The sequence below is a fragment of the Spinacia oleracea genome, chromosome 2 (genome assembly GCF_020520425.1).
Source record: "Spinacia oleracea cultivar Varoflay chromosome 2, BTI_SOV_V1, whole genome shotgun sequence".
NCBI lineage: Eukaryota > Viridiplantae > Streptophyta > Magnoliopsida > Caryophyllales > Amaranthaceae > Spinacia > Spinacia oleracea.
The window spans coordinates 63,189,101-63,208,435 of record NC_079488.1 but is presented as its reverse complement, the minus strand read 5'-3'; the positions used below and the strand labels follow the sequence as shown (position 1 = coordinate 63,208,435).

General features: G+C 39.1%; 1 protein-coding gene and 2 pseudogenes across 1 annotated transcript; all 3 read left to right on the top strand.

Annotated features, from left to right (window-relative positions):
* LOC130467462 (DNA-directed RNA polymerase subunit beta''-like) overlaps positions 1-15,408 on the top strand; it is a 34,283-nt pseudogene extending 18,875 nt beyond the window's left edge.
* A 98-nt stretch (positions 15,409-15,506) lies between these two features.
* Positions 15,507-16,384, top strand: LOC130466964 (30S ribosomal protein S2, chloroplastic-like). The gene has a single exon (XM_056835494.1). The coding sequence runs from the start codon at positions 15,671-15,673 to the stop codon at positions 16,379-16,381; it is 711 nt and encodes a 236-aa protein (XP_056691472.1). The 5' UTR covers positions 15,507-15,670; the 3' UTR covers positions 16,382-16,384.
* A 109-nt stretch (positions 16,385-16,493) lies between these two features.
* Positions 16,494-17,562, top strand: LOC130466963 (ATP synthase subunit a, chloroplastic-like; annotated as a pseudogene).
* Positions 17,563-19,335: the final 1,773 nt, after the last annotated feature.

Below are 19,335 nucleotides of genomic sequence, written 5' to 3'. Positions count from 1 at the left end.
GGATTTAGTGTCTAATAATTTAATGAAATTTACTTATGACAGACTTTCATCTCTTACAGTAAAGTTTCATAGGTCTTGTCCGATACTAGTCTTCCCAAAGTAAGTATCTATGCAAATGATTATGACATTGCCATGTCCACATAGTTCAAGAAACAGAACTACTAGTCATCTTGCATTCTAATCGTCTAACGTTTTCTATGCGTCCAATTTTATAGAAAACTCCGATTAGGGACCATTTTCAACCTTTGACATTCAAGTTCACTTGATAGACATTTCTTAGTCACAGGACTGGTCCTGACAGTCTATCTTGAATATATCGTCAAGTTGAAGGGACTCATCATTTAATAAACCACAAATTAAATGGAAAAATGAATTTCTTTCATTTATTGTGAATGATTAACCAATAATGTTTTACAAAGATTTAAACTCTAAAACTTTAAAACATTAAACAGAGACATCAAAGCCATTCTCCAATATGCTTGATTCCCATAGCTGCAGTGTGCGAGTTGTGCTTCGCTTGCGGCAGAGGTTTAGTTAATGGATCTGATATGTTGTCATCAGTTCCAATTTTGCTTATCTCGACTTCTTTTCTTTCAACGAACTCTCGTAGAAGGTGAAATCTACGAAGTACATGCTTGACTCTCTGGTGGTGTCTAGGCTCTTTTGCCTGTGCAATAGCTCCGTTATTATCACAATACAGGGCTATTGGTCCTTTAATGGAGGGGACTACACCAAGTTCTCCTATGAACTTCCTTAGCCATATAGCTTCCTTTGCTGCTTCATGTGCAGCAATGTACTCCGCTTCAGTTGTAGAATCCGCAATGGTGCTTTGCTTAGCACTTTTCCAGCTTACTGCTCCTCCGTTGAGGCAGAAGACAAACCCAGACTGTGATCTGAAATCATCTTTGTCGGTTTGGAAACTTGCGTCCGTATAGCCTTTAACAATTAATTCATCATCTCCACCATAGACCAGGAAGTCATCTTTGTGCCTTTTCAGGTACTTCAGAATATTCTTGGCAGCAGTCCAATGCGCCTCTCCTGGGTCTGACTGGTATCTGCTCGTAGCACTGAGTGCGTACGCAACATCCGGGCGTGTACATATCATAGCATACATTATTGAACCAATCAATGATGCATATGGAATCCCATTCATTCGTCTACGCTCATCAAGTGTTTTTGGGCACTGAGTCTTGCTTAGAGTCATTCCATGAGACATGGGTAGGTAGCCTCGCTTGGAGTCCGCCATCTTGAACCTATCAAGCACCTTATTGATATAAGTGCTTTGACTAAGTCCAATCATCTTTTTAGATCTATCTCTGTAAATCTTGATGCCCAATATGTACTGTGCTTCTCCTAGATCCTTCATCGAAAAACATTTCCCAAGCCAAATCTTGACAGAGTTCAACATAGGAATGTCATTTCCGATAAGCAATATGTCGTCGACATATAATACTAGGAAAGCAATTTTTCTCCCACTGACCTTCTTGTATACACAAGATTCGTCCGCGTTCTTGATGAAACCAAAGTCACTGACTGCTTCATCAAAACGTATATTCCAGCTCCTGGATGCCTGCTTCAATCCGTAGATTGACTTCTTTAGCTTGCATACCTTTTTAGCATTCTTTGGATCCTCAAAACCTTCAGGCTGTGTCATAAACACAGTTTCTGTTAAAACGCCGTTTAAGAAAGCAGTTTTGACATCCATCTGCCATATTTCGTAATCGTAATATGCAGCGATTGCTAACATTATTCGAATAGACTTTAGCATTGCAACTGGTGAAAAGGTTTCATCGTAATCCACACCGTGGACTTGCCTGTAACCTTTTGCAACCAATCTAGCTTTGAAAACTTCAAGTTTCCCATCCTTGTCCTTTTTCAGTTTGAAAACCCATTTGCTTCCAATGGCTTGGTAGCCATCTGGCAAATCGACCAAATCCCATACTTGGTTTTCAGACATGGAGTCTAATTCAGATTGCATGGCTTCTTGCCATTGCTTGGAGCTAGGGCTCGTCATAGCTTGCTTGTAAGTCGCAGGTTCATCACTTTCAAGTAATAGAACGTCATAGCTCTCGTTCGTCAAAATACCTAAGTACCTTTCCGGTTGAGATCTATATCTTTGCGATCTACGCGGGGTAACATTTCTAGATTGACCATGATTCTCACCAGATTCTTCTAAAGATCTCTGAGTTTCATCCTGAATGTCATCTTGAGCATTCTCTAGAGTTTGTTGTTCGACTCGAATTTCTTCGAGGTCTACTTTTCTCCCACTTGTCATTTTGGAAATATGATCCTTCTCCAAAAAGACACCATCTCGAGCAACAAACACTTTGTTCTCAGATGTATTGTAGAAGTAATACCCCTTTGTTTCCTTTGGATAGCCCACAAGGATACATTTGTCAGATTTTGGATGAAGTTTGTCTGAAATTAATCGTTTGACGTATACTTCACATCCCCAAATCTTAAGAAAAGACACATTTGGAGGCTTTCCAAACCATAATTCGTATGGAGTCTTTTCGACAGCTTTAGACGGAGCTCTATTTATAGTGAGTGCAGCTGTATTTAGTGCATGTCCCCAAAATTCTAATGGAAGTTCGGCCTGACCCATCATTGACCTGACCATGTCTAGCAAGGTTCTGTTCCTCCGTTCTGACACACCGTTCCATTGTGGTGTTCCAGGAGGAGTCAATTCTGATAGAATTCCACATTCTTTCAGATGGTCATCAAATTCATAGCTCAGATATTCACCGCCTCTATCAGACCGCAGTGCCTTGATCTTCTTGCCTAATTGATTCTCTACTTCACTCTGAAATTCCTTGAATTTGTCAAAGGATTCAGACTTATGCTTCATTAGGTAGACATAACCATACCTACTGAAGTCATCAGTGAAAGTGATAAAGTAGCTGAAACCACCTCTAGCATTTGTACTCATTGGTCCACATACATCTGTATGGATTAAACCCAATAGTTCATTTGCTCTTTCTCCAACTTTAGAGAAAGGTTGCTTTGTCATTTTGCCAAGTAAACATGATTCGCATTTACCATAATCCTCTAAGTCAAATGGTTCTAGAATTCCTTCCCTTTGAAGTCTTTCTAAGCGTTTCAAGTTTATATGGCCTAATCGACAATGCCACAGATAGGTGAGATCTGAATCATCCTTTTTGGCCTTTTTGGTATTTATGTTATATACTTGTTTGTCGTGATCTAATAAATAAAGTCCATTGACTAATCTAGCAGATCCATAAAACATCTCTTTAAAATAAAACGAACAACTATTGTCTTTTATTATAAAGGAAAATCCCTTAGCATCTAAGCAAGAAACTGAAATGATGTTTTTAGTAAGACTTGGAACATGGAAACATTCTTCCAGTTCCAAAACTAGCCCGGAGGGCAACGACAAATAGTAAGTTCCTACGGCTAATGCAGCAATCCGTGCTCCATTTCCCACTCGTAGGTCGACTTCACCCTTGCTTAACTTTCTACTTCTTCTTAGTCCCTGTGGATTGGAACATAAGTGTGAGCCACAACCTGTATCTAATACCCAAGAAGTTGAATTAGCAAGTATACAGTCTATAACGAAAATACCTGAAGATGGAACGACTGTTCCGTTCTTCTGATCTTCCTTTAGCTTTGGACATTCTCTTTTGTAATGGCCTATTCCATCACAATAAAGACAGCTTGATGTGGACTTGTCCTGCTTTGATTTAGCATTGCCCTTGGACTTTCCACCTTTCTTGAATGGTCTCTTTCTAGCCTTGAGTAAATCTTTGGCTTCACAGTCCAGTACTATTTCAGCCTTTCTGACAAGGTGAATAAATTCTGCAACTGTTTCTTCTCTTGGTTCACTTAGGTATTGTTGCTTGAAGCGACCAAACCCACTGTGTAGTGAATTGAGCAAGACAGAGACTGCCATCCTTTCGCTTATTGGTGTTCCTAGTAGACTTAGGCGATCAAAATATGAACACATAAGATCCACATGGAACCTCAGTGGGACGCCTACCCTCTGTTTAGTGCGAAGGAGCTGAACATGTGTTTCTTGGACCTCCATCCTATAACACCTGTTGGGAGAACTAACCTTTAGACCAGACATTGATTCAATCAACTCATGGACGTTCAGGTCCCTGTCCTCCGTACTTCCACGACAGATATCCCTCAGATTCTTGATGAGCGTAAAAGGTTCATAGGCTACAAACCTTCTAGCCCAATCATCAGGGATATTGTTCAGCATGAGACTCATAACCTTTTTGAGATCCGCATCCCAGGCGTAAAACCTCTCAGGGGTCATGTCTCTGGCATAGTAGCTTGGCATGGGATGTGACAGTACATACTCAAGTCCATTGAGTTTGACTATTTCAACTAGCTTAGCTTCCCATTCAAGAAAATTTGTTAGGTTCAGCTTGACCATAAGCTCAGAACCCATGATGATGTTTTGATTGTTGTTTGCCATATTAAAAACTACAATTGAAAAGAATAAACAAATAAATAACCATTCACAGTTTCTCTTAATAAACTTAAATTCTAGCATACATGCATAATTCAATGTTTATTAAGCATTTTATTCAAGTTATGTGTTCCGGCAGGTGTGAATAAAATGATTCCAAGATCCTAAAATCATTGAAGAACTAAGCACAGTTTGTCGACTTAATCCTAGAACATCTTAGGTAAGCAAAAGCCTTTTGCTAATAGTCTAGAAACTATTCTTGGTTGATAGGTACGTCTAAGAACTTATTAGGTAAACCTATCGAATTTGCCACGACATAAAAGGACTCCTTACTTATATCGTTGAGTTTCACCAAAACTAACATGTACTCACAATTATTTGTGTACCTTGCCCCTTTAGGACCAATAAGTAACACCTCGCTGAGCGAAAACTATTACTAGATTGATGTAAAGGATATCCAAGCAAGTGTTTATTTTGGCATGGCACCTTTTAACTCAATTTTTAAGTTTGGAACTTAAGGCTCTTACTATGTTGGTTAGATTTTAAGTGAACTAAAATCCTTAATCATGCAACATAATCAAGCTTATGATCTCATGCATTTTAAGACATATTTAAAACAATAAATAACTTAAAACATGCATAAGATATTTGTGATCTAGTATGGCCCGACTTCATCTTGAAGCTTTGACTTCAAAGTCCGTCTTGAAAATCTCCGTGGGAGGCACCATTTTCTTCAAATAGGATAAGCTATAACTAATTACAACTATTTAATGGTACGCAGACCATATTTGAATTGAAAAATAACTTTGGTGCTTTAGACCAATTACATTCAAATTAATGGTACGCAGACCATATTTTCTATCCTATTTGGGCCATACTAGTCACTTCATAACCTGCAAAACAGTACATATACAATATATACCATTCACCCATTCATTATCATGAATGGCCCACATAGCTGGTTAGTAAAACACATTATGCATCACGTAAACATTTGCAGCAATTAATCAAGGGCACCAATAATCTACCAATTATTCAGTCCTTATTAATTCTAATCGAGTTGTTTTAACCTTAAGGATTTGTAGACCTAATCAAGAGTTTATGACTAAAAAGCGCTCCCACTCAAACCAATAAATTCATATGCTTTACTAATTTTAAACATAAAATTGTATTTCTAGTCTAACCGGAAACATACAAATTTAATTAAAATTTAAAGCTCATATAAATTTATAATTGAATCCAAAAATTTAATTTAATTTCAGTCGCATTTAAATTAATTCATCATTTTAATTTTAGTAAAATAATTAGAATAAATACCATTTATTATAATTATAATATTCAAAATTAAAATCCAAGAAATTAATTCAAATTATTAATTTTAAAATTAATTAAAATTACGTGAACTGAAAATTTCAAATTAAACATTCAAAACGATCTAATCGTAACGCAAACACCCTACGCGTTGCACGCCCATGGGCCGTACGCACACAGCCATTGCTGGCCATGTGCGCGCAGCCCATGCGCTCGTCGCATAGCTGCTGCTGTCCTATCGCAAGCCTCCGCACAGCGCCCCATCGCACGCGAGCTATCGCTCGCAGTGCGCGCGCGCGAGATCGCTCGCTGGGCGCGCGACATCGCTCGCTGGGCGCGCTGGCTCGCTCGCTGTGCGCGCGAGCCATCGCTCGCTGGGGCGCGACATCGCTCGCTGGGCGGGCGACATCGCGCGCTGTGCGCGCGAGCCATCGCTCGCTGGGGCGCGACATCGCTCGCTGGGCGAGCGACATCGCGTGCTGTGCGCGCGAGTAGTGCTGGGCGCAGCGCTCGTGGCACGCGAGCTTGCGCTCGCTGCGCGCGAGGCTGCGCGCACTTGTGCGAGGCAGCGCGCGTTGTGGCGCAGCTCGCTCGCTGCCCACACGCGACTGCCTTGGCTCGCCCTTCGCCCATGCCCATTCGTTCATTGCTCGTGGCACACGACACAAGGCAGGGCTGCTGCCTTGTGCTCGTGCACTACGCCCTTGCTCATTGCATTCGTGCCGCACGGGCGACGAGCTCCCTTGCTCGTCGTCGCATGCCCGCATTATACAACACCCCTTAAGGGTAACACGAAGCGTCCATTGCTTCGTGCGTGCAAGTTATTTGAACGAATCGCATAAAATTTAAAATTTATATTTAAAATTAATGAAAAATTAATAAATATTATTAATTTCATAATTTTAGGGCGAAAAATCGAAAATTTATTATCCAATTGATTTCCGATTGATATGGATTCAAGTCTAGGTCATAAAAATTTAAAATTTATCGTAAATTTACAATTTTTATGGTGGTTTTTAATCATAGGTTTCTAATTAAATTACAATTAATTATGAAAATCAAATTAATTCTAAATTATTCTAATTTTCAACAAATTAATCATAATTACAAATTAGATTGCATAATTAACAAGACTAGGCATTCAAACTTGTTAAACATATGCAGTAGGTCAATCAAAAATTCAAGATTTATCAACAAGAATCGCAAATATTTAATTTAACATCTTAAATTTACGAAATTTTGCATTCGAAAAACTAAAACCTTCGAAAAGTCATAGTTAGGCTTCGAATTTGAGAATTCTGGGTTCGGCAGAAAAACACTATTTTTGTCAAAATTTTAGAATGCCTTTTACATGCGGAATTGACACAAAAATCACTCAATTCGGATGAGTAATGAAGAAACTGCCGAAAAACTGCGTACATATAATTAAATAAACGCAATTTGTAATTAATTAACAATTACGAAAATTAATCACCCCTTTTAATTCTTGCAAATTTGTAATATTTAACCATGTTCATGCAATTTAGATTATGAAAATAATAAGGGGCTCGTGATACCACTGTTAGGTTATGATACATATGACACTACATAGATCATGCGGAAACAACCATTAACCCAGGACAACATATTATTTACACATAATCATATAGCATAATTTAGATGCATACTCTTTGTTGCGTGCCCTCCCTAGCTGCGCCCGAACCGAACAAGAACAAGTCTTTTAGGACTCCAAGTGTCGTCCCTCCGTAGATAGTCCACAGCACGTCCGGATCCGCCTTAAGATTGACCAACTAGAATCGCCCTTAAGGTACTAGAAAATTTCGGCACTTTTTGAGCAAGATGTGTTTTAATTTTCTCTCAAAAAAAAAACTCACTTTTGAATACTTTGAAACTTGTGTATAAATTATGACCCCTAGGCCTTTATTTATAGAGTTATGGAAAAGGAATCGTAATCCTAGTAGGATACGAATTAATTGAAATTAGAATCCTACATGAATTCTATTTAATTAATTTATCCAATTAGGAATAGAAATTTAATCATACACTGACTCTTGTAGATTCAGGAATCACGCATGAGCACAAACTCACACACACACGGCAGCCACAAGGGCTGCCCATGCGCGTGCGAGCAGCAGCCCGCGCAGCACGGCCCACGCATCCGTGGCCCTTGGCGCGCGCTGGGCCTGCCTTGCGGTAGGCCTGGGCGCTGCCTTGGCTGGGCTTGTGGCGCGCATGCTTGCTGGGCGATGGCCCCGGCTTCGTGCTGGGCCTTCGTCCGGCAACCTCGTCCGATGCTAATTCGTACGATACGCTTCCGATTAAATTTCCATTTCCGGAATCTATTTCCGATACGAACAATATTTAATATTTCCGATTCCGGAATTAATTTCCGTTTCGAACAAATATTTAATATTTCCGTTTCCGGAATTATTTTCCGATTCCGGCAATATTTCCGATTCTGACAATATTTCCGTTTCCGGCAATATTTCCGATTCTGGTAATATTTCCATTTCCAATAATATTTTCCGATACGTACCATGTTTCCGTTTCCGGCAACATCTACGACTTGGATAATATTCATATTTCCGATACGATCCATATTTCCGTTTCCGGCAATATCATCGTTTCCGGAGTATTCATTTCTTGCCTGTGACGATCTTAGCTCCCACTGAAACCAAGATCCGTCGGTTCCGAATATTCATAGATGGAGTATTTAATGCCATTAAATACTTGATCCGTTTACGTACTATTTGTGTGACCCTACGGGTTCAGTCAAGAGTAAGCTGTGGATTAATATCATTAATTCCACTTGAACTGAAGCGGCCTCTAGCTAGGCATTCAGCTCACTTGATCTCACTGAATTATTAACTTGTTAATTAATACTGAACCGCATTTATTAGACTTAACATAGAATGCATACTTGGACCAAGGGCATTATTTCCTTCAGGGTTCATGTTTTATAATTTTTTTTGAGAAACATTTGCATTGTTTGGATTTGATTTCTTTTGGTTTCTTTGGGTTGCACGGATTTGACCTTTATGTCTTGGAAATATGAAGGGGATGGTGTGGTTTATTTTGTGGATTTTCGGGAATTGGTTTTGATGTCACGATTCAAGACCGAGTGGGCCTTGCTATTGGGCCAACAGTGGGTCGCTTCCTTACATTTTTTTGATTTTTATATTTGCAAGTATGATTAGTGCTTATTTAGTGTTAGAATAATATTTTAGGAGAAAATTTACGCCTTTATTAATTTGGAAAGTAAGGAAAACACACTGAAATAAATTAATCAATATTCTAAGGGTTCTTAGGACCATATCTAGAGCTTTATTTTTTCTATCATCTAAAGAACTACTAGGCGTTTTGCTAAAGTGCTCTCTACGGCTCAAGCCTTGGGTTTAGTCTCGTAGAACCTTGGTCCTTCGCCTGTACTCATCTTGAACTCTATTCCCTTTGCGTTGACCCACTGACATGTCTTCACCCATCCGTTCTCGGCCTCTTCTAGTGTTGATGTAGGAGCGATTAACCGAGTTGGATCGAAACCTTCATCTTGTAGAGCTAGGGTAGTTATCACAGTCTCGTCCTCCATAGGCCTCGATTCGTTAAACAATGTCCATAGGGCTTGGTTGTCCAATATTTCAGCTGTTTCAGTCTTGGTGAGGTGGGGTGCCTCATCCAAAGTATGACAGTCATGGAAAATTTCAAATCCGGGCTTTAGCAGGCCATCCTGAACGAAGGGTTCAGAGAAGTCACAACATGGGTGTTCTTCTCCTTCCCGGACAAACATACCGTTAAGGGTTCTTTGATATGGGGGAAGAAGGGTGGCTTGTTTTGTCTTGGCTGGCTTAAGGCGTAGCCTAGACAAGTGGTCAGCAATATCTTCCTCCGTTGGTTCATAGCCTAGGCCAAAGGGAGTAGATTTGTTGGGTGGGGGATGGAACATGTAGTTCTTCTTCCTTATGCCCAATGGAGTTCTCGGGAAATAGCCTTGAGCTAGCAATATTCTAGGGATGACCCGGGATGCACGCGGATCTAGAAATGCTAAATTATAGTCCTCAATGACTTGGATGGCTTCATCCACTTGAAAACCGTAAAGGTCTTCTGCAGTTTCGGCCGTTCCAACCATAGTACAACTGACGTCGAGAAGAGGGGCGCGTATTTCCAGAATTACCCCGTTATGATTAAGTTTAACCATTTGGTGCAAGGTAGAAGCCACACCTCCTAAGTCATGGAGCCAAGGGCGTCCTAAGAGGAGGTTGAAAGTGGGCTTGATGTCGATTATTTGAAATTCGTGGTACGTGCCACGGGCTCGGTTTGTATTGTGAGGTTGATTTTTCCCAACACAGGCCTTCGAGAGTTATCATAAGCTCGTACCCCTTGCGTGGAGGTTTGGAAGTCATCGCTTCCTAGCCCCAAGCAATGGGCGGCTCGCAATGGGTAAACATTTACCGCTGAACCGTTATCTACGAGTGCTAGGGGAATGTTTTGTCCTTTGCATCCGACCATTAGATAGAGGGCCTTATTGTGGGCGCCTCCTTCTTTAGGTAAGTCTTTGTCAGTAAAAACTATTGCTTTTTCCTCAACATCTCTTGTGACGTGGTTAACCAACGAGTCAGTTGTGATGTCCGTAGGGACTGAGATGAGGTCAAGTGAGCGAATAACTTTTTCACGATGTTCCTTTGAAGTGCACATGAGATCCTAGATGGTAATCTCGGCTTTAGTTCTTTTTAGTTGCTTCAAGAGAGGATTTTCTATGACTTCTGCGACGGTGGTGTGCCGTATGTTTTCAGGAGTCTGTCTGACTAGGATGTCGTCCCCGGGAGGTGGGCGAATATCCTGTTGGTATACCCTTCCGGACCGAGTGAGATTGTCAACTTCGGACTCTTGAGGGGTGGTGTCAATGGGAGCATGCCCGGGCCAAGTTTCAGTAAAGAGGTCCTGGCCCGATACTTGAGACAGGTAGACATCTTCAGCATCATCATCCCACACACCGCACACTTCTCTCTCGATTTGATCCCTAGGGACCATGGCGAGTGGTGCACTTTGAGGCGTAATATACACCGCAGGGTCAAAGTTCTTATTTTCTGGTTGATCGAGAGAGATGTGACAAGAACCGAGTGGGCTCTTGTTGTTGTTGGGTTTGCCAACGTTAAGGAGAGGTATTACTTCATCCTCTATCATATCCTGGATCGTGTGTTTTAGATTCCAGCAGTTTTCAGTATCGTGCCCATTTCCCTGATGGAATTTGCAATAGGTGCCCTCGACCCAATATTTATTTTTGAACGAAGGGTCGGGTGTGGGGCCTATGGGCCTTAGCTTTCCTTGATTGGTCAGTCTTTGGAAGGCTTGTACGAGAGTCGACCCGAGTGGGGCAAACTTTCGATCTCGGGTCCACCTTCCAGGGCTCCTTCGGGTTGGGGTTTCTTCTATGACGTGGACCTCTTGGGCTTGAGGCGTGTGGCCCCTGTTGTAGGTGTTACTTTTGTATGCAAGCTTACTTTGTACTGTTTTTGCGAGGTCATCCTCGATTTTTATTCCTACATCATAAACCCTTTTGAAGGTATCAAGGCCCAAGTACCTAAGGTGTTGTTTATAAGCTGGATCCAGGTTGTCAATGAATTTTTGGACCAATTCAGTTTCAGGAGGCCTATTGATTAGTTGGGCCGCTTGGTCTCTCCATCTAGCAAAATAGGTCGTGAAACCTTCATTTTTCTTTTGGAAGAGGACTTCCAGCTCACGCATGGTGACTTGAAAATCCATGTTTGACGAGTATTGCTTGATGAAGACATTGACAAAGTCCTCCCAAGTGGGGAAGAGCTTAGGGTCTTGGTGGTAGTACCATTTGAGTGGCACAGGTTCCAAGGACAAAGGAAAGGCAGGCAAATACATGGACTTGTCCACACCTTTCAAGTTCATGGCATTCACAAAGCTCAAGAGATGATCACGGGGATTGTCCGTGGCTTTGAACTTTGGTAAGTCAGACGAACTGAACTTTTCCGGTAGTTTGCCGGGAAAAGGTTTAGGATCGAGGGATAAATACTTGCTCCCCATGGTTTGCTGCAGAACCATTTTTTCGTTCTTCTTTTCGTTATCGAGGTCATTTTTGGCTTGCGCAGCCGCTAACAGAATATATAATTTCTTGTTACGGACCCCGCAAAGGGGTTGTGGATACTGCTGTACGAACATCCGATATCTCACGCGCAGGCTTGTCGAAGTAGTTCAACATATTGTTGTGCGTAGAAGAGATTGTGGCACCATTCGAGGTATTTCTGTAAGTCCTCAAAACAGTACGATGCCGGAAAGAATTTTGATCCAAACATTAATTGGTCGTGTATTAGCAGACGATATATATATGGGTTCACGATGCATTGTCACCCGAAATCAAGATATCGGGGTTGGGCTTGTCAATCGATTCATAACGCTTCGAACCCAACTAATATCCATCCAAACTCCTTTTACTTGTAGGAGTGCGTCTTGGATCTGTCGATTATGTTATGGCCGGAGTCCTACTCACGGCGGCCTGGTTGAATTGGGAGAAGCTGTAGGTATTATTGCAGGCCAATCCATTGGGGAACCTGGTACTCAACTAACATTAAGAACTTTTCATACGGGTGGAGTATTCACAGGAGGGACTGCAGAACATGTACGAGCCCCTTCTAATGGAAAAATCTGAGGATTTGGTTCATCCCACACGTACACGTCATGGACACCCTGCCTTTCTACGTTATATCGACTTGTATGTCACTATTGAGAGTGACGATATTCTACATAATGTGAATATTCCGCCAAAAAGTTTTCTTTTAGTTCAAAATGATCAATATGTTGAATCTGAACAAGTGATTGCTGAAATTCGCGCAGGGACATCCACCTTGAATTTTAAGGAAAGGGTTCGAAAACATATTTATTCTGATTCAGAAGGAGAAATGCACTGGAGTACTGATGTGTACCATGCACCCGAATTTACATATGGTAATGTTCATCTCTTACCAAAAACAAGTCATTTATGGGTATTATCAGGAAAGCCGTACAGATCGAGTGTAGTCCCTTTTTCGCTCTCCAAGGATCAAGATCAAATGAACACTCATTCTCTTTCTTTCGAACAAATATATATTTCTAACCCCTCAGTCACTAATTAACGATCAAGTAAAAGATAAATTATCGGACTCTTTTACTAAAAAAGAGGATAGGATTACGGATTATTCAGAACTTAATCGAATAGGTCATTGTAATCTCATCTATCCTGCAAAAAATTTGGATTTATTGGCAAAGAAACGAAGAAATAGATTTATTATTCCATTTCAAGGAAGTCAAGAACGAAAAAAAGAATTAATGTCCCTTTCCGGTATCTCGATTGAAATACCCATAAATGGTATTTTCCGTAAAAATAGTATTTTTGCTTATTTCGATGATCCTCGATACCGAAGAAAGAGTTCGGGAATTACAAAATATGGGACTATAGAGATGCATTCAGTCGTTAAAAAAGAGGATTTGATTGAATATCGAGGAGTCAAAGAATTTCGACCAAAATACCAAATGAAAGTCGATTGGTTTTTTTTCATTCCTGAAGAAGTTCATATCTTAGCCGGATCTTCGTCCATAATGGTACGCAACAATAGTATCATTGGAGTAGATACGTGGATCCCTTTAAATACAAGAAGCCGAATAGGCGGGGTGGTCCGAGTGGAGAGGAAAAAAAAATATTGAACTTACCATTTTTTCGGGAGATATCCATTTTCCCGGGGAGACAGATAAGATATCCCGACACAGTGGCATTTTGATACCACCAAGCAGGAAAAATTCCAAGGACTCAAAAAATTTTAAAAAATGGATCTATGTCCAACGGATCACCCCTACTAAGAAAAAATATTTTGTTTTGGTTCGGCCGGTAGTCCCATATGAAATAACGGACGGTATCAATTTAGCAACACTTTTCCCTCAGGATTTGTTGCAGGAAAGGGATAATGTGCAACTTCGAGTTGTCAATTATATCCTTTATGGAAATGGTAAAGTCACTAGAGGAATTTCTGACACAAGTATTCAATTAGTACGTACTTGTTTAGTATTGAATTGGAATCAAGATAAAAAAGGTTCTTCTATCGAAGAGGCCCGCAGTTCCTTTGTTTAAGTAAGAACAAATGGTATGATTCAAGATTTCTTAGAGGTCAATTTAGTGAAATCCGCTATTTCATATATCAGTAAAAGAAATGATCCATCATCCGAAAAAAAGGAGGGATCAGATCATACCAATATGAATCCATTTTATTCCATTTATATTTATTCAAAGACAAAACTTCAAAAATCATTTAACCAAAACCAAGGAACTGTCCGTACGTTGTTGGGTATAAACAAAGAATGTCAATTTTTTTTAATTTTGTCATCATCCAATTGTTTTCGAATAGGTCCATTCAAGGGTGTCAAATATCCCAAAGAATTAATTAAAAAAGATCCCCTAATTCCAATTAGGAATTCATTTGGTCCTTTAGGAACAACCCTTCAAATTGCTAATTTTTTTTCATTTTACTATTTAATAACTCATAATCAGATCTTGATAACTAATTATTTGCAACTTGACAATTTAAAACAAACCTTTCAACCATTTAAATTTCAATATTATTTAATGGATGAAAATGGAAGAATTTATAATCCCGATCCATGCAGTAACATCATTTTTAATCCATTCAAGTTGAATTTGTATTTTCTTCATTATCATTTTTGTGAAGAGACATCCACCAAAATTGACCTTGAACAATTTGTTTGTGAAAATGTATGTATAACCAAAAAAGGAACGCATCTAAAATCGGGTCAAGTTCTAATTGTTCAATTTGACTCCGTAGTAATAAGATCGGCTAAGCCTTATTTGGCTACTCCAGGAGCAACACTTCATGGTCATTATGGAGAAATCATTTATTAAGGGGATACATTAGTTACATTTATATATGAAAAATCGAGGTCTGGTGACATAACGCAAGGTCTTCCAAAAGTGGAACAAGTCTTAGAAGTTCGTTCGATTGATTCAATATCCATGAATCTAGAAAAGAGGATTGATAGTTGGAACGAACGTATAACAAGAATTCTTGGAAGTCCTTGGGGATTCATGATTGGGGCTGAGCTAACTATAGCGCAAAGTCGTATTTCTTTGGTTAACAAGATCCAAAAGGTTTATCGATCACAAGGGGTGCAGATCCACAATAGACATATAGAAATTATTGTACGTCAAATAACATCAAAAGTCTTGGTTTCAGAAGATGGAATGTCTAATGTTTTTTTGCCCGGAGAACTAATTGGATTGTTTCGGGCGGAACGAACGGGACGCGCTTTGGAAGAAGCGATATGTTACCGCGCTACCTTATTGGGAATAACGAGAGCATCTCTGAATACTCAAAGTTTTATCTCCGAAGCGATTTTTCAAGAAACTGCTCGAGTTTTAGCAAAAGCAGCTCTACGGGGCCGTATTGATTGGTTGAAAGGACTAAAAGAAAACGTTGTTCTGGGGGGGGGGGATGATACCTGTTGGTACCAGATTCAAAGGATTCGTACACCATTCAAGTCAACATAAGGACATTCCTTTGAAAACAAAAAAACAGAATTTATTCGAGGGAGAAATGGGAGACACAGAGAATTATTTGAGTCTTGTCTTTCAAAGAATTAAAGAATTTCTGTAATAGATCAAAACAACAATAATTTTTGGGGTTTATATAGAAGAAATTCATCTTTTTTATCTTTTATGTATTTTTTATGGTTATTTAATTTAGTAATAAAATAAAGAAATTAAATAACCATAACAAATAGAAAGGAATTAATGGTTTTGGTTGTATATCAATGGCCAATCCAAGGTAGAAAAGAAGGTTCCATTGGAACAATTTTTTATTTCAGAATACCTCATCTCTTTAATAATATTAAAAAAAAGAGAAAGTGTGGGGAGAAATGACAAGAAGATATTGGAACATCAATTTGGAAGAGATGATGGAAGCAGGAGTTCATTTTGGTCACGGTACTCGGAAATGGAATCCTCGAATGTCGCCTTATATCTCTGCAAAATGTAAAGGTATTCATATTATAAATCTTACTAGAACTGCTCGTTTTTTATCAGAGGCTTGTGATTTTGTTTTTGATGCATCAAGTAGAGGAAAACAATTTTTAATTGTTGGGACAAAAAATAAAGCAGCTGATTCAGTAGCACGGGCTTCAATAAGGGCTCGCTGTCATTATGTTAATAAAAAGTGGCTTGGGGGTATGTTAACGAATTGGTCCACGACAGAAACGAGACTTCATAAATTCAGGGACTTGAGAATGGAACAAACGGCAGGGAGACTCGCTCGTCTTCCAAAGAGAGATGCGACGATGGTGAAGAGACAATTATCTCACTTGCAAACATATTTGGGTGGGATCAAATATATGACAGGGTTACCGGATATTTTAATCATCGTTGATCAACAGGAAGAATATACGGCCCTTCGAGAATGTATTACTTTGGGAATTCCAACTATTTGTTTAATCGATACAAATTGTAACCCGGATCTCGCAGATATTTCGATTCCGGCAAATGATGACGCTATAGCTTCAATTCGATTAATTCTTACCAAATTAGTATTTGCAATTTGTGAAGGCCGCTCTAGCTATATAAGAAATCCTTGATTCATAATAAATCAAAAATTGACTTCCTAAACTCTCTATCGGTTACTAGATTTTGAATCTCAAAAACTAGTTCAAAATAACAGGGGATATTATGTAATTAATTAGTATCCGAAATAGAAAATTTTAATTAAAGTAGACAAGTCGAGAAAGAGCTGATTGAATCAAAATAATTTTTTTAAGTTATATTTCTGTAAGAGGACAATATGAATGTTCTATCATATTCAATCAACCCGCTAAAGGGGTTATATGCTATATCGGGTGTGGAAGTAGGTCAACATTTTTATTGGCAAATAGGAGGTTTCCAAATCCGGCCAGGTCCTTATAACTTCTTGGGTTGTAATTGCTATCTTATTAGGTTCAGCTGCTATAGCTGTTCGGAGTCCGCAAACAATTCCGACTGGTGGTCAATTTTTTTTTGAATATGTCCTCGAATTCATCCGAGACGTGAGCAAAACTCAAATTGGCGAAGAATATCGCCCGTGGGTTCCCTTTATTGGGAATATGTTTCTATTTATTTTTGTTTCGAATTGGTCAGGGGCTCTTTTACCTTGGAAAATCATACAGTTACCTCATGGGGAGTTAGCCGCACCCACGAACGATATAAATACTACTGTTGCTTTAGCTTTACTCACGTCAGTAGCCTATTTCTATGCAGGTCTTACAAAAAAAGGATTAGGTTATTTTGGTAAATACATTCAACCAACTCCAATTCTTTTACCCATTAACATCTTAGAAGATTTCACAAAACCGCTATCACTTAGTTTTCGACTTTTCGGAAATATATTAGCGGATGAATTAGTAGTTGTTGTTCTTGTTTCTTTAGTACCTTTAGTGGTTTCTATACCTGTCATGTTTCTTGGCTTATTTACAAGTGGTATTCAGGCTCTTATTTTTGCAACTTTAGCCGCAGCTTATATAGGCGAATCCCTGGAAGGTCATCATTGATTTGTCTTAGGAAGAGTTTATCTCCTAGTCTAGATATATGTGTATGTGTGGCTCAAGATACTCTATAAAGATAATCTATTTAGAGCATATAAATATCCAAATACATACAGTCTAGTGGTAATAGAAAAAACGATATTCGAGAAGTGTAAAACAAAAAGACGTTGGTTAGTCGAGAGGGGATACCCCTGTTATATGGAATCTAATGACTATAAGCTAATTCTTGCAGATTCGATTTTTCGAAGAATGTTCTAAAATTCGATTGAATTTCAAATATAATAGGCGGTTTACGTTATGTAAGAAACCTATGTATATTTTATATTAGATATTGACAAGTTATATATGAAAGAATATTTATTTTGCCCTACTTGAATTTGGATAGAGACACCAACCGACGAAGTCCTTTCCTATTCGTTTATGACTGCGAATTGAATGGATAAACAGACAAAATATAAAAAAAGGTCGAAGAATGATTAGAAAAAGAAAAAGGAAATGGAAAAACTCAAGTTATATTGATTCAGAAAGACTCAACAATATAGGAACTAAAAAAAATCAAGTCTTTCTAATTATTTAATAATATTAATTATTATTTCAACTGGATAAATATTAGCAATGGAACAATTAAGTCATAATGCATTGGTTGATTGTATCATTAACCATATTTTTTTGTGTGTGAGGAACTTATCATGAATCCACTGATTGCTGCCGCTTCCGTTAGTGCTGCTGGATTGGCTGTAGGGCTTGCTTCTATTGGACCTGGAGTTGGTCAAGGTACTGCTGCGGGACAAGTTGTAGAAGGTATTGCAAGACAGCCCGAAGCAGAAGGAAAAATACGAGGTACTTTATTACTTAGTTTAGCGTTTATGGAATCTTTAACAATTTATGGATTGGTTGTAGCATTAGCGCTTTTATTTGCGAATCCTTTTGTTTAATCCGAAAAGGAAAAGAAATAGGAGAAATACACATTTCTTTTATAGTCTTGAACTTGCAGGTTGCTTTTTCACATTTATAAGAAAATATCGCTCCTACACAATGACTTATTCGTTGAGAAAATAATACACGGAAAGGACTTAATTTGAGGATGAAGAATTCGTGTTACCCACTCGGTTTCTGCTTTCCTCCCCCTTTTTAGTCCGAAGGAGAAGTGTTGCAACAAAGAGAGTATTTCGAAATTCACATGAAACCTAGTACCTAATTAGTAATTCTATAAATCCAATAAGTATTATTCTTATTGAGAATCTCAATAAAAAAAATATCATTTAGAAGTAGCAAACAATTGAAATAATACAACGATTTTTTTGTTTATCTATAAGAGGAGATCATATGAAAAATGTAACCGATTATTTCGTTTTCTTGGGTCACTGGCCATCCGCCGGGAGTTTCGGGTTTTGTGAGGGGGTCGAAAAAGCACGAGGCTAATGCGTGACCTCGTCCCTCGTGGGTGTGACGATTCTTTTTTATTCAATCAAGTGTAATTGGATTTCCTGTGAGTTTACACCCAATTGACTAGTAATATAGGAGTCGCCATTTAGTTTTTAACAACAATGAGAAAAACTGACAAAACCCGGTTATCGTGACATAAAGGGAGTGCAATTATTTTTGACCACGACGACCGTAGGTTCCCTTGTGATCCCTGGTGTGGGGATCTCTCAACATACACCCGCAAGGTAGAGATTGAGGGTTCGGGGGACTGTAACTACCGAGAGGAGTAATTCGCTCGTCGATAACTCCAGAGGCAGGATATCCTTACTAGCTCAGCATAAATAATTGAAGGGACATGCGTTAACTATTAAACTAATCTGAGTTGATTTTAGCAATATGCAACATATAATACTAGATCGATCGCGATTATCTGATTTAAACAACATTAAGGGACCTAGCATGATAATCCAATTTCCCAAAAATATTATATTTGTTAGGCGTGATAGAACAATCAGATTTAGTTAGTTTAACAGTTCATAAAAAGGGCGAGGAAAGCAGTTAAATCATCAAAAAGGGACACATTACGACGC